The sequence below is a fragment of the Scyliorhinus canicula genome, chromosome 4, assembly GCF_902713615.1.
Source record: "Scyliorhinus canicula chromosome 4, sScyCan1.1, whole genome shotgun sequence".
Taxonomy (NCBI): domain Eukaryota; kingdom Metazoa; phylum Chordata; class Chondrichthyes; order Carcharhiniformes; family Scyliorhinidae; genus Scyliorhinus; species Scyliorhinus canicula.
Window position 1 is genome coordinate 29,410,847 of NC_052149.1, and position 24,390 is coordinate 29,435,236.

The following is a 24,390-nucleotide window of genomic DNA, read 5'->3' on the forward strand; positions in this document are numbered from 1 at the left end:
CCATCTGTTATCCTAATGCTGCCGACTTTGTTCTTAATATTTGTTCATAATTCATCAGATACTGGGATCAAGGAATGTCTGTGTCAGATTATTTATTTTCAATGGATAATGCCTTCATTCAGATAGGCATTACATGGGAATGTAATAAGTGTTGTACACTTAATTTCAGAATGTAATTTCATGGGGTCTTGGGTTTTAGTGCAAGAAAGAAACAGAACTCCTCCAATCAGCTGCAATAAGATTAACGGAAGATTGGGAAAAGGCCCAGATGGGCTTCTGTTAGATTTAAGGATAGTCGAACTCTGCATAAATTCCTGACATTCATTTTAGAATGTAATTTTTCCTTTTTCTCTCCAAATCACTCGTAACTGAAAACATCACGCTTTTTCATTGAAAAATACCAGCTTACCTGAATTTTTCTAACATCTATCGCTCTTTCTGTTCTAGTGGCGACTCTGTTTCTGGGGTTCATACTACTGCTAAATAGAACTGCAAATAAATGGCCCGTGAAGGTCTTGGGCGGATTTGTTGGATGGGAAGCACTGCTTTTCACCCTGCTTTTTATATGTTGCTATTTTAAAGAAAAAGGTAAGGAACTGTTTGCATTGATTTTTCATATTGACGCTCAATAAATCTTACATCATCGACTACTCAGAGTATATGATGAAAATTAACTTTACATCTGCCTTCTTTTCAGCTGTGTACGTCAACTTGAAGAAAAAGGTATTGTGTTTTATCTCTCTTATTTCCTGTTTATAAAAGTTATAAATTGTTCAGGTTTTTAACAGCAACATCCATTTGGAAAGGTCATTGGAACCATCAGCTAATGAATGAGAGGTTTTCCTTCTCAGTTCTTTTTCTCTCCACTTGCGCTGCTGCTCTCCTTAAATGTTGACTTCTGACTGCAGTGTAAACCAATGGGTTTTATGCATCTTTTGCCCACTCACCATTTATTGCTCTGCGTATTTTTGTGCTTCCGAAACTGAGGGTTCTTGGAAAGAACAAAGAACTTTCAATGATATGTTCAAAGTGTCTCACACGCAGTGACTACTTTTGATGTATAGCATTACCCAGGCAAATCAGACAGGGTTTTTAATAACTTAAGACGGAGAGATTAGGAGCAAACCATCCAAGCTCTTGCCAATGATACAAAGCTAGGTGGTAATGTAAACTGTGAGGAGGTGCAAAGAGATATGGCAAGATTAAAAGTGAGGGGGAAACAAGGTGGCAGTTGGAAAGTAATATGCATTAGGATGAGGGAGTAGGAGGTTATCAACATGATAAATAGAGTAAGAAACCAGACCTTTTTTTAAACAATGCTTGTGGCCTTTACATTGTCATGGGAATGTCACTTTAAGAAATGTTTGTCTTCTCAAGTGGCTGCAGGGATGTCATTGTGTGGGTGGATCTGGGCTCTGGCTCTGCTTTTACTTTTGTTTTGAGCTGGAAGCTGTTTTGGGCTCTGAGTTTTACTTTCGGTTTTCAGTTGGGGAGCTGCATCCAAACCAATAAGGTGTATTTTGGTCTCTCTCTCTGCATGTTAAAGAATGTCCCCAGATCATTTGATAATTTCAAAGTAATACCTGTTTCTGTAAGGAATGCAAAGCTACTGTTTTTGTAGGAAAAAGGGTGTTTGGCTTATGGGTGTTGTTAGGAAAGGTACTAAGGGTTATCTATAGAGTACTGTATCTTTGGGGGGGATATTTGTGTTGGTAGTTGCTAAGATGTTTACTGTGTGTTTATAAAATGTTAACTGGATTCATAGAATAAATATTGTTTTGTTTAAAAATACTTAAGAACTCTGTAGCATAACACCTGGAAAGCGGACCTTTGTGCTCCTCATAACCAAAATCTATTAACAGCTGTAGGCCAGGTGAACTCCATTATATTCTTTGGTGTTCTCTAAACCTGGCCCATAACAACATGCTGATGTTCAGAGGACGTGGGTGTATATGTACAAGCACAAAAAGCTAGCATGTATGTGAGCAAGAAATTAGGAAGGCAAATGGATGCACTCCATCCTTGCAAGGGGACTGGAGCACAAGAACAAGGAATCTTCCCATTAACATATCGAAGTTTGGAGAGTGCATATCTGGAGCACTGTACACAATTCTGAACTGCATATCTAGGGGCTGGTTTAGCTCACTGGGCTAAATCGCTGGCTTTTAAAGCAGGCCAGCAGCCCGGTTCGATTCCCGTACCAGCCTCCCCGGACAGGCGCTGGAATGTGGCGACTAGGGGCTTTTCACAGTACCTTCATTGAAGCCTACTCGTGACAATAAGCGATTTTCATTTTTTTTTCATAAAGGAAAAAAATTGCATTGGAGGCAGTATAATGTAAGTTCATTAAATTGCTCCCTATGATGCGACGTTTATCCTTTGATGTGAAGCTGAATAAACATTTGCTTCTCTGGATTTTAAACGTATGAGAGGTGATCTCACACCAAATTCTGAAGGAGCTTGATGGGGTTGCTATTGCGATGTTGGTTGCCTGACTGGGGAATCTAGAACACAAGGACGTAGACTCAGGCGATATATTTGATCATTTAAGATTGAGATGAGGAGAAATCTCTTCATTCAGAGGATTGTGAACTAGCAGAAGGCCCTACCCCAGGGTATTCTGTGGGTGTTTCATCCTTGAAAATAGTCAAGGTTGAGGTAAGTAGAGTTTTGATCTCTGGGGTGTCGAGGCGTTTGGGGAAGGGGTGTGAAAATGGAGTTCTGGCAGAAGATCAGTCATGATCATATTGAGACGTGAATCAGCTTCAAAGGGTCATATGGTCTACACCCAATCTTATTTCTTATGCTCTTACAATCTGTAATGATTAAAGCACCACCATGGTATAGGAAATTGTCTCTAATCTGCACTGATCCATAACATCTTAAAAGTGAGTAATCAGAACAATTACGTAAATGTCAGGGAACAAAGGACAAATTTGTTTAATAGTTTAAGGTTTCTTACACCAACATCAAATTTGGGAAGATGCCTAGAAACATTGGTTGATCAATGTTGGGTTTTTCCTTCTCCAATGCGTTGGCTTTGCAACACATTTGTTTTGATGTAGGGGAACAAAGGGCGAATTAAATCTTAACAGTTCAAGGTTCTTAGTCCAACCTCAACCACATTGGAAAGATTATTGGAACCATTAGCAGATGAACGTGAGACTTTTTCCTACTCTCTTTTTTTCTCTTTGATTCTGCTGCTCTGTTTCTTATGATGAAGTCTTCTCCCTGGGGTGTAGTTCTACGGTTTCCAGTCATACTCTGGGAAATTGCCAAATTCATTGCACTTTGTAAACATTTCAGCCGAACAGACAGAGGAACGTTAGAAAGGACAAAGAACTTGCATTGATCCTCCTGCACCTCACCTCCCCAGGATTTCCCAAAAGCACTTCATCGGCACTGATAACTGTGAAGTTCAGACTTTATCATTGTGCAGCCAAATGTGGCAACCGACTTGTGCACAGTAAGATCCCACAAGTAGACTCGATGGGCTGTATGGCCTCTACTGCACTGCAGGGATTCTTTGATTCTAAGTAACAATGGGATAATGGCTAATTAATCCAGTTTCATGATAATGGTTGTGGCATTAAGTAGACCATTATTGTTAGTCTTCATACAATGCCGTGACACATGATTTTTTTAATCCACCCCAGGAAGTCTTGATTGAAGACTAATCATCAGGACATCATTTTGACAGAGCAGCATTTCATCAGTACAGCATTGAAATGATAGGCGAGATTTATGTAATCAAGCTTTGATGTGGGACTTGAACTTAAAATCTTCTGGTTCAGACAATGTCCTACTAAAGAGCCAAAATGACACTGGTCTGTTGCATGGAACTTGTTCTTGTTTCGGCGGCTGTTAATCAATATCAAGCACATTCAGGTGGGAAATGAAGTGAAGGTCCTTCTATTCTGCCCCATCAATGTGCTATGTTTTCTCACCTCATACTGCACTAAAGTTAGCATGTAGGTACAGCAAGCAAATAAGAAAGAAAATGGCGTAGCAAGGAGACTGGAATATAAGGGCCAGAATATCTTTCTACAATTGCACGCGGTTTTGGTAAGATCACAACCTGCCATACTGTGCAAGACGTTTTGAAATCCAAATCTGAGGAAGGATCTGCGTGCACAGGAGGGGGTTCAGTGAAGGTTCACTGGATTGGTTCCTGGGATATAAAGGTTGTCCTTGATGAGAGGCTTGAGTAAACTTTTAACTCTCTGGGGTTTAGATGCATGGCGGTAATCTCATTTAGCTAGTGAAAGGCTTGTCCCTGTAAACAGTTAGGCGATGTTTCCCTGGCTGGGGAATCTAGAACAACTGTATGCAGTGGCTTCAGAGACTTTGTTTGATCATTTAGAATCGAGTTGCAAAGTAATCATGTTACTCAGGGAATTGCGGATCTTTGGATTTATCTACCCAGGGAGGTGTGGATGCACCTCAAATTTGGAAAAATCATGGTTGGAACTGGTAAAGAATTGATCATGTGTGGAAACCATGGTTATGGGGAAGAAAATTTAAACTAGTATTTTGACAGAAGATCAGCCAAGATCATATTGAAAAGTGGAGCAGGTTCATAGGGCCAAAAGATCTATTCTTGCTTCTATATCGTAGGCTCTTATGATCACTAATGATTGAAAGCAACACCATGGAACATGGAATTGTCCATTATCTGCTGACCTATAACTTATCTTAAATGAGAGCAATCAGAACAATTACGTAAATGTCAGGGAACAAAGGACAAATTAGTTTAATAGTTTAAGGTTTCTTACACCAACATCAAAGTTGGGAAGATGCCTAGAAACATTGGTTGATCAATGTTGGGTATTTCCTTCTCCAATGCGTTGGCTTTGCAACACATTTGTTTTGATGTAGGGGAACAAAGGGCAAATTAAATCTTAACAGTTCAAGGTTCTTAGTCCAACCTCAACCACATTGGAAAGATTATTGGAACCATTAGCAGATGAACGTGAGACTTTTTCCTACTCTCTTTTTTTCTCTTTGATTCTGCTGCTCTGTTTCTTATGGTGAAGTCTTCTCCCTGGGGTGTAGTTCTACGGTTTCCAGTCATACTCTGGGAAATTGCCAAATTCATTGCACTTTGTAAACATTTCAGCCGAACAGACAGAGGAACGTTAGAAAGGACAAAGAACTTGCATTGATCCTCCTGCACCTCACCTCCCCAGGATTTCCCAAAAGCACTTCATCGGCACTGATAACTGTGAAGTTCAGACTTTATCATTGTGCAGCCAAATGTGGCAACCGACTTGTGCACAGTAAGATCCCACAAGTAGACTCGATGGGCTGTATGGCCTCTACTGCACTGCAGGGATTCTTTGATTCTAAGTAACAATGGGATAATGGCTAATTAATCCAGTTTCATGATAATGGTTGTGGCATTAAGTAGACCATTATTGTTAGTCTTCATACAATGCCGTGACACATGATTTTTTAATCCACCCCAGGAAGTCTTGATTGAAGACTAATCATCAGGACATCATTTTGACAGAGCAGCATTTCATCAGTACAGCATTGAAATGATAGGCGAGATTTATGTAATCAAGCTTTGATGTGGGACTTGAACTTAAAATCTTCTGGTTCAGACAATGTCCTACTAAAGAGCCAAAATGACACTGGTCTCTTGCATGGAACTTGTTCTTCTTTCGGCAGCTGTTAATCAATATCAAGCACATTCAGGTGGGAAATGAAGTGAAGGTCCTTCTATTCTGCCCCATCAATGTGCTATGGTTTCTCACCTCATACTGCACTAAATTTAGCATGTAGGTACAGCAAGCAAATAAGAAAGAAAATGGCGTAGCAAGGAGACTGGAATATCAGAGTTAGAATATCTTTCTACAATTGCAGGCGGTTTTGGTAAGATCACAACCTGCCATACTGTGCAAGACGTTTTGAAATGCAGATCTGAGGAAGGATCTGCGTGCACAGGAGGGGGTACAGTGAAGGTTCACTGGATTGGTTCCTGGGATATAAAGGTTGTCCTTGATGAGAAGCTTGAGTAAACTTTTACTTCTCTGGGGTTTAGAAGCATGGAGGTAATCTCATTTAGCTAGTGAAAAGGCTTGTCCGTGTAAAGATCTGTAAAGGGACAGGTAGTATTGAAGAAGCAAGGGGACTGCAGAAGGACTTGGACAAGCTAGGAGAGTGGGCAATGAAGTGGCAAATGAAATACAATGTAGAAAAGTGTACGGTTATGCACTTTGGAAGGAGGAATCTAGGCATAGACTATTTTCTAAATGGGGAAATGCTTTGGAAAGCAGAAGCACAAAGGGACTTGGGAGTCCTTGTTCACGATTCTCTTAAGGTTAATGTGCAGGTTCACTCGGCAGTTAAGAATGCAAATACAATGTTAGTATTCATGTCTAGAGGGCTAGTAAACAAGACCAAGGATGTACTTCTGAGGCTGTATAAGGCTCTGGTCAGACCCCATTTGGATTATTGTGAGCAGTTCTGGGCCCCATATCTAAGGAAGGATGTGCTGGCCTTGATAAGGGTCCAGAGGAGGTTCACAAGAATGATCCCTGGAATGAAGAACTTGTCGTATGAGGAATGTTTGAGGAGTCTGGGTCTGTACTCGTTGGAATTTAGAAGGATGAGAGGGGATCTTATTGAAACGTACAAGATACTGTGAGGCCTGGATAGAGTGGACGTGGAGAGAATGTTTCCACTTGTAGGAAAAACTAGAACCAGAGGACACCATCTCAGATTAAAGGGACGATCCTTTAGAACAGAGATGAGGAGGAATTGTTTCAGCCAGAGGGTGGTGAATCTGTGGAAGGCTTTGCCGCGTAAGGCTGTGGAGGCCAATTCACTGAGTGTCTTTAAGACAGAGATAGATAGGTTCTTGATTAATAAGGGGATCAGGGGTTATGGGGAGGAGGCAGGAGAAAGGGGATGAGAAAATATCAGCCATGATTGAATGGCGGAGCAGACTCGATGGGCCAAGTGGCCTAATTCTGCTCCGATATCCCTTATGGTCGGAACAGTTAGGTGTTGTTTCCCTCGCTGGGGAATCTAGAATAACTGTACGTAGTGGACTCGGAGGCTTTGTTTGATCATTTAGGATCGAGATGCAAAGTAATCATGTCGCTCAGGGAATTGTGGATCAATGGATTTATCTACCCATAGAGGCTTGGATGCACCTCAAGTTAGGAAAAATCATGGTTGGAACTGGTAGAGAATTGATCATGTGTGGAAACCAGAGTTATGGGGAGGAAAATTGCAAGTAGAATTTTGACAGAAGATCAGCCGAGATCATATTGGAAAGTGGAGCAAGTTCATAGGGCCAAAAGGTCTGTTCTTGTTTATATATCGTAGGCTCTTATGATCAATAATGATTGAAAGCAACACCATGGAACAGGAAATTGTCCACTATCTGCTGACCTATAACTTATCTTAAATAAGAGCAATCAGTACATTTATGTTAATGTCAGGGAACAAAGGACAAATTAACCTAATAGTTTAAGGTTTCTTACAGCAACATCAAAGTTGGAACCATAAGTTGACGAATATTGTCTTTTTCCTTCTCAACCTTTTTCTCTTCATTTTCACTGCTCCTGGAATTCAGATGTTGATGTCTGACAGGACAGTAGTCCCATTGGTGCCAGTCGTCCTCTAGTAGCTAGCCCAATTCATTGCTTTTTGTGTATCTTCTGTGCTAATGAAGATGATGGTCATGAGAAAGAACAGTGAACTTGCAGTGATGTAGTAGTTCTCACCTCTCCGGGTGTATTCAGATAATCTCATGTTATCCCCAGGCAAATCACATGGGATGTTTATTATCTTGAGACTGAAGACTGGGTGTTAAGCACCAAATTTGCTGACAATACAAGGTTAAGTAGGAATGTAAGAGATATTGTAAAGGTGAGTGGGAAAACAGCTGGCAACTGGAGTATAATGTGGAGTAAGATGGAGAAATTTCAAGTTATTCAACATGATAATTAGAATAGAATGCTTAAATGCTGTTTTTTTTAAAATGGCTTGTAGCTTTTGAATGCTGATGTTCAGAGGGAGTTGGGTTTACAACTTCCTCTGTGCAAAGAACACAAAAAGCTAACATGCAATTACAAGCAATTAGGAGAATGAATGGATGTTGTCCATTCTTGCAAGGGGCCTGAAGTACAAGAACAAGGCAGTTTCCCGATTCTTTTTTCCAATTAAAGGGCAATTTAACGTGGCCAAATCACCCTGCACATCTTTTTGTGTTGGGGGGAAGGGACCCAAGCAGACATGGGGAGAATGTGCAAACCCCAGATGGATAGTGACCCGGGGCTGGGATCAAACCCGTGCTAACCACTGCGCCACCGTGCCGTCCTAGAACAAGGAAAACTAAGCCCATTATTACAGGTGTGGTCTCATCAATACGGCATTGATGAGACCACACCTGTAATAATGTGCTCAGTTTTGGTCTCTGCATCTATGTGATATATTTGCATTGGAGGTGGTACAGCAAAGGTTCATTAGTTTGGTTCCCAGAATGAGAAGCTTCTCATTTGAGGCATGGCACATTAAATAGGGTCTATCTCAGGCAGTCAAATGGAATGAAAGGTGACCGCATTAAAACATGGAAGATTCTGAAGAGGCTTGACAGGGTAGATATTGAGAGGTTATTTCTCCTGGCTGGGGAATCTAGAATATAGAGGCACAGACTCATCGTAAGTGGTCAAACATTTAAGACTAAGATGAAGAGGGATTTTTTACTCAGTGGGTTGGGGATCATTCAAATTATTTATCCCAAATTTTTGTGGATGCTCCGTTGTTGAATGTGTTCACAGCTGAGATAAATAGATTTTTGGTCTCTCAGGGAATTAAGGCGCATATGGAGGGAGAGGGAAAGTGGTTTAAGGTAGATCAGCCATGATAGTATTGAATGCAAGAACAGGATCAAAGGTCCATGTGTGTGGTTGATTACTGCTCCTATTTCTGATATTCTCCTGATCATTAATGATCGCAAGCAACACCATGGTCTCTTATCTGCATTGAAACATTGCTTATTTGAAGCGTAGGCATTGCAGCACATTTGTTTTGATGTAGGGGACAAAGGGCAACTTAAATCTAACAGTTCAAGGTTCTTTACTCCAACATCAACCACTTTGGATTATTGGAACCATTAGCAGATGACTGTGGGACTTTTCCTTCTCGATTTAGTTTCTATTCGATTCTGCTGCTTATGATGATATCTTCTCCCTGGAGTGCATTTCCAAGGTTGCCAGTCAAGCTCTTGAGAACTTGCTCAATTCATTGCGCTTTAAGAACAAAGAACTTGCTTGATATTTGTGCATCTCACCTCCCAAGGAATTCCGAAAAGCACTTTATGGGCAGTGATTACTGTTGAAGTTTAGACTTTATCATTGTGCAGCCAAATGTGGCAAGCAACTTTTGCAGAGTAAGATCCCACAAGCAACGATGGGATAATGGCTCCTTAATCCGATTTCATAATAATGGTGGGGGATTAAGTAGGCCTACACTGTTAGTCTTCACACAATGCTGCAATGTATGATATTTTTAATCCACCTGAGGAAGTCATTTAAGATTAACCCTCAGGACAACATTTTTGACAGTGCAGCATTTCATCAGTAAAGCATTGAAGTGACAGACAGGATTTATGTATTCAGGTTTTGATATGGGACTTGAATCTACAATCTTCCGGCTCAGAGGAATGTCCCACCATTGAGCCAAAATGACATTGATCTGTGCATGGAACTTGTTCTTCTTTGGGCAGCTGTTAATCAATATAAAGCACATTTAGGTGGCAAATGAAGTGAAGCCCATTCTATCCGGCCCCATCTATGTGCTATGGTTGTTCACTTCACCTTGCATTAATGTTAGTATGTAAGGACAGCAAATAAAAAAGAAGGCAAATGTTGTGTTCCCCATTCTAGCAAGGAGACTGGAATACAAGAGCCAAATGTCTTGCTACAATTGTACAGAGATTTGGTAAGATCACACCTGCTATACTGTATGAAGTTTTGAACTCAGTTTTGCTCTCTGCATCTATGTGATATATTTGCATTGGAGTTGGTACAGCAAAGATTCATTATTTTGGTCCCGAGGACGAGAGGCTTCTCATTTGAGGCATAGGACACCAAATGGGGCCTATATGATGGAGTTAAATGTGAAAGGTGATCATATTAGAACATGCAAGAAGATTAAAGGGCTTGACAGGGAAGATATTCAGAGATTGTTTCCCTTGGCTAGGGAATCTAGATCATGGAGGTACAGGCTCATGATAAGGGGACAAATATTTAAGAATAGAGATGAGGAGGAATTATTCACTTGGAGGGTTGTGAATCTTTTGAATTCTTTATCCTATATTTTTGTAGATGCCCCATCATTGATATGTTCATGGCTGAGATTTTGGTCTCTAAGGGAATTAAGGGACATGAGGGAGAGGGACAGTGAGTTGAAGAAAAAGGTCAGCCATGACAATATTGAATGCAAGAACAGGATTAAGAGTTCATATGGTTGATTATTGCTTCTATTTCTGATGTTCTTCTGATCATTAATGATCAAAAGCAACACCATGGTGAAGGACATTGTCCCTTATCTGCATTGAAATATTGCTTATTTGAAGCGGTAGGCATTGCAGCACATTTGTTTTGATGTAGGGGAACAAAGTTCAAGGTTCCTTGCTGCAGCATCAGTCATTTTGGGTTATTGGAACCATTAGCAGATGATTGTGGCACTTTTCCTTCTTGAGAGTCAACCACATTGTTGTGGGTCTGGAGTCACATGTGGGTCAGATTGGGTACGAACAACTGAAGGGATTTGGAAGGGTAGATAATTTGATTCTCTTGCCCTGACTGGGACATCTAGGACGTGGCGGCTCAGACTCAGGAGATTTGTTTGATCGTTTTGGAGCGATGAAGAGAAATTTCTTCACTCCCTGTTGTGAATCTTTGGGATTTGGGGTCGAATATATTCAGTTTGAATATATTCAAGGCTGGAATAGAGTTTTGATCTCTGGGGAATCACGGGTTATGGGGAAAGAACAGGACAGTGAAGATTTGGCACAAGAGCAGCCATGTTCGTACTGGAAAGTGGAGCAGGCTAATGAGGCTATATGGTCTATTCTTGCTGTTGTTTCTAATCTTTTGTCTTTTATCTACATTGAAACATGATGTTATCTTAAATGTGACCAATCAGTACATTCAGGGAAGACAGTGGAATTGTGGCACTGTCACTGGACTAGTAAACCAGAGACCCAGGGTAATGGTCAAGGGACCTGGGTTCGAATCCCACATTGGCAGATGGTGAAATTAGAATTCAATAAAAATATGGAATTTAAAATGTCTAACAATGATGATGATGAAACCATTGCCAGAAAAAGAAAACCCTATCTAGTTCACTGCTGTCCTTTAGGGTAGGAAATTTGTTGTTCTGACCTGGTCTACCCTACATGTGATTCCAGCTCCACAGCAATGTGGTTGACTCTTAAATTGCCCGAGCAAGCCACTCAGTTCAAGGGCAATTAGGAATGGGTAACAAATGCCCAGCCGATGAAATCCACATACCAAGAAAGAATTTTAAACTACATTTTCATGTCAAGAGGACAAAGGCAAACAAATCTAATAGTTCAAAGTTTCTTACATAAACATTTGAAAGATTATGGGAACTACTAGCAGATGAATGTGGCGTTTTTCCTTCTCAATTTTTTCTCTTCACTTCCACTGCCCCTCTCCTTCAGCTTTTGCCTTCTCACTGCAGCCGAATCCAATGGGTACTAGGCATCCTTTCTTAGCCCAATTCAATGGGCTTTGTGTACCATTTGTGCTTCCAAAGCTGAAGAACATGAGAAAGAACAAAGAACTTCTATTGATGTTGTGCTTCACACATTCCCAGGATGTCCGAAAAGTAACTCACGGGCAATGATTACATTTGAAGTGCAGTCACAGTTACTACCCAGGCAAATTCCATAGGTTTTCTAATGACTTAAACAAAGACACTTGAGAGTATTGTATCCAAGTTTTCTGGCAATGTATAACACGGTAGTCATATAAGCTCTGAGGAACACACCAAAATATAGAAAGGTTCAGTTAATGGGTAACAAGATGGCAGCTGGAGTATCATCTGGGGAATGAGAACTTAAACTTTTAAATGCTGATCTTCAGATAACTTTGGGTGCACATGTGCAAGGAACACAAAAAGTTAGCATACATATTCAGCAAACAATTAGGAAGGCAAATGGATTATGTTCTTTCTTGCAAGAGGACTGGAGTACAAAGACAAAAGAAAGTCTTTCCACAATTGTCTAGTGCTTTGGTGAGGCCATACCTATAGTACTATGCTCAGTTTTGATCTTGCCGTTCCTTGATAGCCATCTCTCGAGGCCACTATTGACAAGATCTATCATTTAATACAGCTGATCCTTCTACAAACTGAGTGATTGACAACAAAGATCTCTGCATGTCAATCTAAGTCCTGGTGTATAGAGCAGTTGTCGTCACCACACTCATGTTTTCCAGTGAGACCTGGACTGTGTATCAGCAGTACATCAGAGCACTGGAGAAATTCCATCACCTCTGCTGCATCCTCCCAAATCAAAGGGAGGACCGTTGAACAAATGTTGGTGTCGTACTTGAAGCCACCACCACATGCATTCAGGCAAATGTTCTCAAAAATCAGTTTCGATGGACTGGACCACTGTCTCCAGATGTCAGAAAAGCATCTCGCTGCATGCCCTGTTTTCTCAACTCTCAAATGACCAACATTCCAGGTAGGGATGAATAAAATGCTTCAAACTCACTCTGAAGCATTCTTGATGCGTGGCAGCACTTAGATTAATTTGTGGGAGGAACTTTCTACCAATCATTGAAAATGGTGACAACTTATCCATCACATGTCTTAATGATGAGGCAGAGCAGCAGCAGAGAAAAGGAAACAAACAAGGGTAAAACCCTGCACTCCAGATCCCATTACCTTGTTGAAGGTCCTGCCTCATGTTTCCAAAGATCCATGGGTTGAGAGTCGACCTGGTCAGTCACATGCAGTCTCATGGCAGAAACTCTTGACTCTGATTGGATGTCATCCTCCAGTTGAGGGACAGCCGACGATGATGCTTTGGGTACCGTGCTTTGGCAGCACGGTAGCATAGTGGTTAGCATAAATGCTTCACAACTCCAGGGTCCCAGGTTCGGTTCCCGGCTGGGTCACTGTCTGTGCGGAGTCTGCACGTCCTCCCCGTGTGTGCGTGGGTTTCCTCCCACAGTCCAAAGATGTGCGGGTTAGGTGGATTGGCCATGATAAATTGCCCGTAGTGTCTTAAAAAAAAAGTAAGGTTGGGGGGGGGGTTGTTGGGTTATGGGTATAGGGTGGATACGTGGGTTTGAGTAGGGTGATCATTGCTCGGCACAACATCGAGGGCTGAAGGGCCTGTTCTGTGCTGTACTGTTCTATGTTCTATATCTGGAGTACTGTGCTCAGTTTTGGTCTATATTTCTAAGGAAGGATATTCTTGCTTTAGAAGTAGTACAGTGAAGGTTCAATAGCTTGGTTCCTGGGATGAGAAGGATCCCCTATGATTAGAGTCTTAGTAAATTGGGCCTGTAGTGTCTGGAGTTCAGACAAACATTACATAACTTAAATAAGAACATTGCAACACATTTATTTTGATGGAGGTAAACAAAAAACAAATTAAACCTAACTGTTCAAAGCTCCTTACTCCAAAATCAACCATATTGGAAGGATTATTGGCACCATTGGCAGATGAATGTAGGGCTTTTTCTTAATTTCTTTTTCTTGGTCGCATTGTCCACTCAAGATGATGTTTTTTTCCTGGAGGGTCATCCCACAGCTGTAGTAACTTGCCCAATTAATTGTTCTTTGTGTTTCCTTCTTCTTAATAACCTCATCAAACAGCTTGAAATGATAGGTGCATCTCGCAGGCATTGATTACTTTTGTTGTGCAGGCTTGATCATCATGAAGCTAGCCAAATGTCACAGGCAACGTCTGCACAGTAAAAGTCCACAAATAACAATGCCATAACCTCTACTTAATCTGTTTTGGTCATATTAGTTGTGGTAAACATTAAGGCAGAAGGCCTCTCTTGTTCATCTTCAAATAATGCCGTCAAATATTTTAAATCCACCGGTGGGCGTCTTGGTTTAATAATAATCCTCAGAACAACATCTTTGACAATGCAACATTTCTTCAGTATAGCGTTGAAGTGATGGAAGGTGCTTACATAATTAAGCCTTGATCTGAGGCTTGAACCTACAATGTTCTGGCTGCAGATGAGAGTCTACAATTGAGCTAACACAGTTCTGGTGAATGGAACTGATTATTTAGGCAGTTAATCAACAGTAAGAATATCTGCGTTATATTTGAAACAAATCTCCCTTTATCCAGCCCCATGAATGTACTTCGGAGACACCCCGCAAACTTTAAAGGTAGTGTAGAGCAAATAATTAGGAAAGCAAATAGCATATTGGTCTGTCTTCCAAGAGGACTTGAGTGCAAAACAAGGAAGTGTTGCTACGATTGTACAGGCCTTTGTAGAAACTATACCTGGCATAATATGCTCAGTTATCTGAGGAAGGATATACTTCCTTTGGAGCAAAGGGTCACTAGTTTGTTTCTTGAGATAAGAAGGTTCCCATATGATGAGAGGCTGAGTAAATTGGATCTGTATTCATGGAGTTTAGAAGAATGAGCGATGATCTCATTGAATGAAATGAAAATGAATGAAATGAAAATGAAAATCACTTATTGTCACAAGTAAGCTTCAAATGAAGCTACTGTGAAAAGCCCCTAGTCGCCACATTCCGACGCCTGTTCGGGGAGGCTGTTACAGGAAATATGTAGAATTCTGAAGGGGCTTGACTGAGAGTTTGTTTCCTTGGCTGCAGAATCTGGAACATGTGGGCACAGCCTGAGGGCAAGGCTTCAATCATTTAGGATTGAGATAAAGCAATGTTTCTTCACTCAGAGCATTGCAAATCTTTGGTTCTCTACCCCAGGAGGTTGTGGTGGCTCCATCATTGAGTATGTTCAAACCTAGATATGTAGATTTTTTGTATCTCAGAATCCGAGATGGGGAGCAGGAAAGTGGAGTTGAGGCAGAAGATCAGCCATGAATGTATTGAATGACAGAGAAGCTCAAATGGCCATATGGTCTATTCCTCCTCCTATGTCCTTAATATCAGTAATGTTTGAAAGCCACATCATGGACTAGGAATGCACCTCTTATCTGCACTGAAACATAATTTAACTTAACTGTGTGAATTATAGAACACTTACTTTGATAAAAGGGGCAAAGCACAAATTAAATCTAATAGTTCAAAGTTCCTTGCTCTGATATCAACCACTTTGGAAGGATTATTGGAACCATTAGCATATGAATGTAGGGTTTTTCCTCCTCGCCTTTTTTCTCTTTGATTCTCCTGCTCTGCTCCTTCTGATGATGGCTTCTTACTGGAAGATAGTCTCATAGTTGCCACTCTTCTTCTAGTAACTTGCCCAATTCTTTAGGTCAATAATCTGAGGGGCATCAGAAAGAATAAAGATCTTGCATTGATCTAGGATTTCCCAAAACAAATCTCATGGGCAATGATTCCCTTTGAAGTGCAATCATTATTATTATGCAGGCAGTATGATCCCAACAATAATGATTACCTTATCTGCTTTCTTGATATTGGTCGAGGGATACATTTTAAAACTGTAGACCATCACTGTTTGTTTTCATATGTTCACCAGAACATTTTATAAAGGCACGGAACTTCTGAATGTTGATGTTAAGAGAGACTTGGGAGTTTTTGTGCAAGGAACAAAAGTTAGCATGTAGGCACAGCAAACAAGTAGGAAAGAAAATGGGCATGTTAGCCTTTATTGCAAGGGGACTGGAGCACAAGCACAAAGAAGGCTTGCATAATTGTACATTGCTTTGGTGAATCCATACCTGGAATGTTGTGGAGAGCTTTAGGTTCTGCATCAAAGGAAGGACATACTTGCTTTGGCAGCACAGAGATATTCATTAGATTGGCTCCTGGGATAAGGAGGTTCTCCTGTGGTGTTAGGTCAAGTAATTTTGGACTATCCTGCTGGAGTTCAGATGAAAGAGAGGTCATCTCAATGAAATATGCAAAATTCTGAAGGGCATTGTCAGGCCAATGCCAATACATTGTTTGCCTGGCTAGGGAATCTCAAACACGGGTGCAAGATCTCAGGAGAATTGTTTGATCATTTAGGACTGAGATGAAAATGGATTTCTTCACAGAGGGAGTCATGAATCTTTGTAATTCCCTACTCCAGAAGGTTGTTCCATAATTGATATGTTCACGGCTAAATAGACAGGTTTTTCATCTCTCTGGGAATCAAAGGAGATGGGCAGAGAGAAGGAAAGTGGAGTTGAGTTCAAACATTACACTGAGGCTTTTGAATCTTTGAAATTCTCTATGTGGAAGCTTCATCCTTGAATATGTTCAAGGCTGGGATAGATGGATTGTTGATCTGTCAGGGAGTTAAGGAATATGGGGAGAGCAGGAAGGTGGAGCTTAGGTAAGATATCCTATACATGGTGGATGAGGTACAGGGGACCATGCGATCTGTTCTTGCACCTATTCCTGATGTTCTGAGGACTAGTAGTGATTGAAAGCAAAACCATGGTGTAGGAAATTGTCTCTTATCTGCACTGAGCCATAACTTATCTTAAGCGTGGGCAATCAGCACATTTATTTTGATGCAAGGGAACAAAGGGCAAATTCAATCTAATAGTTCAAGGTTCCTTGCTCCAACATCAACCACGTTGGAAGGATCATTGGAACCATTAGCAGATGAATGTGTGGTTTTCTCACTTCACTCCTGTCCAAAGGTGTGGGCCTCTTTCTGGAATCTAGTTCCATGCGTGCCAGTCTTCCTTGGGTAGCTTGTCCAATTCATTGCTGTTTGTTTTCCTTTTCTGAAGCTGAAGGACATGAGAAAAAAACAGAACCTGCATTGATGTAGTGGCTCATGCCTACCGAAGATGTCCAGCAAGCAAAACACAGACTTTTGAAGTGCTGTTATTGTCGTTACCCGAGCAAAAGGACAGAGTCATGTATCCCTGGTTGCCAATGATAAAAATCTAAGTGAAATGCAAGCTATGATGTGGTTACAAGAAAATATAGATGGGTTTAGTGAATGGTCAACAAGATGCCAATGGAGGAGAGTATCCTGCGGGGAAGTGCAAAGTTATTCACCTTGATAGGTAGATTAGGAAAAACAAGTAATTTGTTTAAAAGGCATAACACTTTTAAATGGTGATGTTCAAAGAGACTTTGGTGTAAAAGTGCACAGAAATTTTGCTTACATGTCCAGCCAGCACTTAGGAAAGGAAATTGCATGTCTTGCAAATGGACCAGAATGCAAGAACAAGAAACGTGTGGGGCTTTGGTAAGACCATAGCTTGAATAGCATGTTCTGCTTTGATTGCAATATTCTTATGATTGAATGTACTTACCATGAGACAGCACAGCAGAGGTTCACCAAACTGGATCCTGAGATGAGAAAGTTGCCTTATGAGCAGATGAGTGAATTAGGCCTCTACTCTCTGGAGTTTATTAATAATAATAATAATAATCTTTATTATTGTCACAACTAGGCTTACATTAACACTGCAATAAAGTTACTGTGAAAATCCCCTAGTCGCCACATTCTGGCGCCTGTTCGGGTACACTTGAGGGAGAAGAAAGAAAGGTGACCTCATTGAAACATATTATCAGGGGATTAAAAACAGCAAATGTTTGAAATACACAGCAGGTCAGTCAGGCAGCGTCTATGGAGAGAAACAGAGTTGATTTTTAGGTTGATGACCTTTCATCAAAATTACCATTGACCTGAAGAGTGAACCGTTTCTCTCTACAGCTGCTGCCAAATTTGAGTATTTCCCAATATTTTCTCGTTTTATTTCTGATTTCTTGCATGGGCAGTATTTTGCTTTTGTTTTAAGATGATGAAGGTGCTTGACAAGGTAGATATTAAGAGGTTGTTTCCCCTGGCTGGGGAATCCAGATGAAAGCATAACCTCTGGATAAGGGATCAGTTATTAACTCTGAGAAGAGAAAATAAATTTCTTCACTCCTATGGAAGTAAATCTCTGTAATTCTCTGCCCGAGATATCTGGTTGAGTACGCTGAGATTAAATAGATTTTTGGTCACTTGGAATCAATGGCTAAAGAGAGGGAGCTGCAAAGTAAAGTTGAGGCACAAGATCAGCCATAATAATAATAATAATCTTTATTGTCACAAGTAGGCTTACATTATCACTGCAATGAAGTTACTGTGAAAAGCCGCTAGTCGCCACATTCCGGCGCCTGTTCAGATACACAGAGGGAGAATTCAGAATGTCCAAATTACCTAACAGCATGTCTTTCGGGACTTGTGGGAGGAAACCGGAGCACCCGGAGGAAATCCACGCAAACAAGGGGAGAACGTGCAGACTCCACACAGGCAGTGACCCAAGCCAGGGGAACCTGGAACTGTGAATCAACAGTGCTACCCACTGTGCTACCGTATTGAATGGAAGATCAGGCTCATATGGTCTACTCCTGACCTTGGTCGCGATTTTCCAGCCGAGTCCCACTGGAATCGGGATGTGACGCAGCCGGTATATCCCACGAGACGCCTCTTCCGGGTTTATAGAACATAGAATATACAGGGCAGAAGGAGGCCATTCGGCCCATCGAGTCTGCACCGACCCACTTAAGTCCTCACTTCCACCCTATTCCCGGAACCCAATAACCCCATCTAACCTTTTTGGTCACTAGGGGCAATTTATCATGGCCAATCCACCTAACGTTCATGTCTTTGGACTGTGGGAGGAAACCGGAGCACGCAGAGGAAACCCACGCAGAAACGGGGAGAACGTGCAGACTCCACACAGACAGTGACCCAGCGGGGAATCGAACATGGGACTCTGGCGCCGTGAAGCCACATTGCTATCCATTTGTTCTACCGTGCTGCCCCAAATTTCCTGATGGTCGTTATGCCTCACTATATCAAACGAGATCTTGCGAGGCGTCCTCATCTGGATCCTGCCCAGAACGGGCAGGACCCAGACTTGTAGAGTTAAAAGCTCACTTAACTCTTCCAACAGCAGATCCGAACGGCATCCGGGATCTACCAGCCTTGCCGAGGAGACCCCAGCCAGACGCCATTTAGCACCACAACCAGGGACTAAGCAGAACAACACTTTGAGGGAGGGGGTAGTCTCCCACGGGTCTCCGGGTGGCTTGTATATGGGCAGGATAGCACCCTGACACTCCTGATGCCAGCTTGGCACCCTTGATGCCAACCTGGCATCCTGGTAATGCCACTTGGGCACCCTGGCAATGCCACAATGTCACTGGTGTGCACTGTCAGATGGCAGGGGCACTGCTAGGGTGCCCGTATGCGGGTCCGGGGTCGTTTTGGGGGTTGAAAAGATTGGGGCCCCATTTAAACATGGCGCCCATTTCTCTTCCCCACTGAGCTCTGAAAAAAAAGCAGAGTTCCATTAGCTAACGATCCCTCCAATCCCTCCCAGAACAGTCTCTAATTTTTTCATTAGATCACGCTCCTTATGCTCTTATGATCAGTAATGATTGAAAGTAACACCATGGTATGGGAAATTGCCTCTTATCTAGAGGGTGTAATGTGTGTAGGGGCAGCACGGCGGCATAGTTAGCACTGCTGCCTCACAGCTCAAGGAACCCGGGTTCAATTCTGGCGCGGGTGACTGTGTGCAGTTTACACTTTCTCCCATGTCTGCGTGAGTTTCCTCTGGGTGCCCCGATTTCTTCCCACAGTCCAAAGATGTGCAGATTAGGTGCATTGGCCATGATAAATTGCCCCTTGGTATCCAAAAGGTTAAGTCCGGTTACTGGGATAGGGTTGAGACGTGGGCTTAAGTAGGGTGCTCTTTCCAAGAGCCGTTGCAGACTCGATGGGTCTTCTGGCTTCCTTCTGCACTGTAAATTTAATGATTCTATCTGCATTGAAATATCGCTTAACTGTGAGCATTCCAATATTGATAGAACATAGAACAGTACAGCACAGAACAGGCCCTTAGGCCCTCGATGTTGTGCCGAGCAATGATCACCCTACTCAAACCCACATATCCACCCTATACCCGTAACCCAACAACCACCCACTTAACCTTACTTTTTAGGACACTACAGGCAATTTATCATGGCTAATCCACCTAACCCGCACATCTTTGGACTGTGGGAGGAAACCGGAGCACCCGGAGGAAACCCACGCACACACAGGGAGGACGTGCAGACTCCGCACAGACAGTGACCCAGCCGGGAATCGAACCTGGGACCCTGGAGCTGTGAAGCATTTATGCTAACCACCATGCTACCGTGCTGCCCCATAGTTGAGGCCCCGAGAAGTGGTACCTGTGGCATTTCACTAACCCATTTGCCCCAACTGTTCTGTTCGCTAATCCCCTCTTTTTTTTAAATTTAAAGTACCCAATTCATTTTTTACAATTGAGGGGCAATTTAGTGTGGCCAATCCACCTAGCCTGCACATCTTTGGGTTGTGGGGCAAAACCAACGCAAACACGGGGAGAATACTGTGCAAACTCCGCACGGACAGTGACCCAGAGCCGGGATCAAACCTGGGACCTCAGCGCCCTGAGGCAGCAGGGCTAACCCACTGTGCCACCATGCTGCCCATGCTGATGTAGGGGAACAAAGGGCAAATTACAGCTAACAATTTCAGTGTTCCTTCTTCCAACATTAACCACATTGGAAGGATTATTGGAACCATTAGCTGATGAGTTTTGGGTTTTTCATAGAATCCCTATAGTGCAGAAGGAGGCCATTCAATCCATCAAGTCTGCACTGACCCTCTGAAATAGCATCCTGCCTGGGATCTATCCCCATAACCCCAACTAACATTTGGACACCAAGGAACACTTTAGCATGGCTAATTTACCTAACCTGCACATCTTTGGACTGTTGGAGGAAACCAGAGCACCCGGAGGAAACCCATGCAGAGACGGGAGAATGTGCAAACTTCATACAGACAATGGCTGGAATTGAACCCGTGTCCCTAACGCTGTGAGGCAGCAGTGCTTACCACGGTGGTACCGTTGTGTTATTTCCTTCTCAATTATTTTTTCCTTTTCACTTCCACTGCTCCTCTCAAGATGTTGGCTTCTTACTGGAGTGTAGTCCCATGGTTGCCAGTCATCCCCTGGTAACTTGCCCAATTCATTGTCCTTACTGCTTAATGAGCTGAAGAATGTTAAAATAAAGAACAAGTAACTTGCAGTGATTAAGTGTGTGTCACCTCCCAAGGATGTCCTAAAAACAGCTCAGTTGCAATGAATCCTTTAAAGCGCAGGCTTTGTCAGTATGTAACCAAATACGATGGGCACCTTCTGCACAGTAAGATTCCACAGACATAAGTGAGATAATGGCTACTTAATCTGTACCAGTCATATTGGCTGAGCGATAAATGTTCAAACAGAGGACCTTTCATATTGGTTTTGAAATAATGCCATCTGATACTTTACATCCACCTGAGGGAGTCTTGTGAGGGAAGTCTCAGCATAAGGACATCATCTCTGACAATACATTTCATTTGTATTGCATGGAAGTGTCAAACAGCATTTGCACATTCAAAGCTAGGTGTGGGACTTGAACCTCCTATCTTCTGACTTGGATGAGAGGGCTATTGCTGAGCCGAGCTGGCACAGTTCTGCTGAATGAAGCACGCTCTTTTAGAGGCGGCTATTAGTCAACAACAAATGGGTCTGAAACAGAAGCAAAATACGGCAGATTCTGGAAATCGGAGAAGAAGAAAATTGCTCGGAAATACTCAAGTCTGGCAGCACCTGTTAAGAGAAGAACAGAGTTAATGTTTCAAGTCAAATATGGCCAGTATGAAGAAGTCATATTCAACTCGAAACGTGAACTCTGTGGGGTGGATTCTGCAGCCCTGCCCGCCGCAAGAACGCCACGGGCGTGACAGCGACAATGGAGAAATCCATTGACCTCGGGCGGGATCCTCCTGTCGCCGGGTGGATCCGGCCAGAGAATCCCGCCCTGTACCTCTCTCCTCAGATGCCGCTGGACCTGCTGAGCGTTTCATATGTGTCCGAGTTCTATATGAAGCAAAGCTCCCTCTATTCTGCTCCATCCATGTGCTTTAGATACTCGCCTTCTGCTGCACTAGCTTGATATTTTCCATTTGTCACACAGAACCTACTATGAGTAAATCAAACAAATAATTGGCAGAAAATTGCTTCCAAATCTCATTACGTACAGGATGGACTCTCATTTCAATTCATTCCATCAACCTGGGATTATAGAGGGGTCTCATCCACAGTTCTGGTACTGAAGCATGAGCAGATTATTTTGACCATATGCCAATATTGCTCAGGAACCAAATGCTGCCTATATTCTCACATGCAGAATTTTAGATAGGGGTTGTTGGACAGTAATGTTAAGTGAAAACTCTACTCTGTTTTCTCCTCTCTAATGCAGAAATGGTGATACCCCTGTTTTTGAATTAATTTCCGAGATATGGCATTGCTGTCGAGGCTATCATTTATTTCCCATCTCTAAATGCCCGTGAGAAGGTGGCAGTGAGCTGCCGTCTTGAACTACTGCAGCCCATGTGGTATAGGTACACCCACTTCTGATAGGGAAGGAGTTCCAGGATTTTGACCCAGCGACACTGAAGTAACGGCGATACAATTAGATAAGCAGCTCTTGCAGAGCATTGGCAAAGGCACGATGGGCTGAATGGTTCCTACTATGATGTCATTATTCTGTGAAATACCAGTGGCTGGTCTGGGAACATTCGCTGGACACTCTTTAATAGCAAGAATGTCCTTCCTCAAACTAGGAGACCAAAACTGCACAATACTCAAGGTGTGTGGCTTCACCAAGGCCCTGTATAACTAGCAAGACATCCTTGTCCGACACCAAAATCGTTGCGGGTGCTGATTTCACACCAAATCGCAATTCTCTGTCACATCAACAGTGGCGTCAATGTGATCCGGAAAGCACGTATAGTCAACACCATTTGCCTATCATTAGGGGACCTGACCCGGTATTTTCCGGGGCCTCCATGATTCTCTACCTTTGATGGGCCGAGTTACTGATGGCGCGGTTCACTTGTGCTTTTTAAAATCGTGAAACCAGCGTAGTGGCTGCTGAGGGAGAAAGGGGGGTACGGAAAGTGCCTAACATTACCATAATTTGCTGACAGTTGTGTTGCTGGCCGGGGGCGCTTCTGCCAAGGCCGGAGGGAGTAGTGGGGGGTGGCCTTGAGGGGGGCTGTGAGGTCGGGGTGGATGGACGCGGAACACCATTTCAACAGCCGGGTAGGCAACCATGAAGCTGCGCACGCCACTGACATCCCTCTGTGAACTTAGGGCCACAGGTCGCATAGGTGTCCCCCCAGGCCACCACCTCAGGTGCCCTCTGGCCCCAGCTGACCCATCAGCTTTATGGGCGTGCTCCAGCACAACCAGTGCCATCTTGTTGGCTTGGATGAGCATGTGGGGATTGTAATTTGTATATGTGGCTGCAGATTTTCAGCCTCCCGAGTGTCAATCACGGACCTGGCGAATCCTGCACCGTTTTCATTGGAATCTATTGTGTTCCACTGGCACCGGTGCTAGCCCCTCCACTGTCGTTCAATCGGTCCAGATTTGGTGATGGTTTTGCTGTCATGAAAGTCCATGAATCTTGCCCCGCCATCAACACTTTGACTCAGGGACGGAGAATCCAGTCCCATTTACATGATGTGGGCTTTGCTGGCTAGGCCGGCATTTAGTGCCCATCCCTAATTGCCCTTGAGAAGGTGGTGGTTGGCAGCCTTTGTGAACTGCTGGGATCCCTGTGGTGTAGGTTACACCCACAGTGCTGTTATGGAGGGATTTCCAGGACAGTGAAGGAACGGTGATATATTTCCAAGTCAGGATGGTGAGTGACTTGGAGGGGAACCTCCAGGAGCGGTGTTCACAGGTATCTTCTGACCGTGTCTTTCTAGGTGATAGCAGTTGTGGGTTTGGGATGTGCAACATAAAGCACCTTGGTGAGTTCCTGCAATGTATCTCTAGATGGGACACACTGTCATGCATCGGTGGTGGAGGGAGTGAATGTTTGTCGATGGAGTGCCAATCAAGCCTGCTGACATGTCCTGGGCAGTGATGAGCTTCTTGAATGTTGTTGATGCTGTTATCATCCAGACAAATGAAGAGTATTCTATTAGACTCCTGACTTCAGTTTTGTAGATGGTGGACAGGCTTTGTGGAGTCAGGAGGTGAATTACTCGCTGCAGGATTCCTAACCTCTGACATGCTTTTGTAGCCACAGTATTCATATGGCCAGCCCAGGTCAGCTTCTGGTCAAAGATAATACCCAGGATTTCAAACTTGATGGGCTGAA

General features: G+C 42.9%; 1 protein-coding gene across 2 annotated transcripts in view; it reads left to right on the forward strand.

Annotated features, from left to right (window-relative positions):
- zgc:163022 (putative ferric-chelate reductase 1) overlaps positions 1-24,390 on the forward strand; it is a 157,054-nt gene that overhangs the window by 131,512 nt on the left and 1,152 nt on the right. For both annotated transcript variants that reach the window (XM_038793951.1, XM_038793952.1), the window contains exons 15-16: positions 448-588; positions 698-723. In XM_038793951.1, the coding sequence (XP_038649879.1) occupies positions 448-588; positions 698-723 (167 nt within the window). The remainder of the gene's footprint in view (positions 1-447; positions 589-697; positions 724-24,390) is intronic.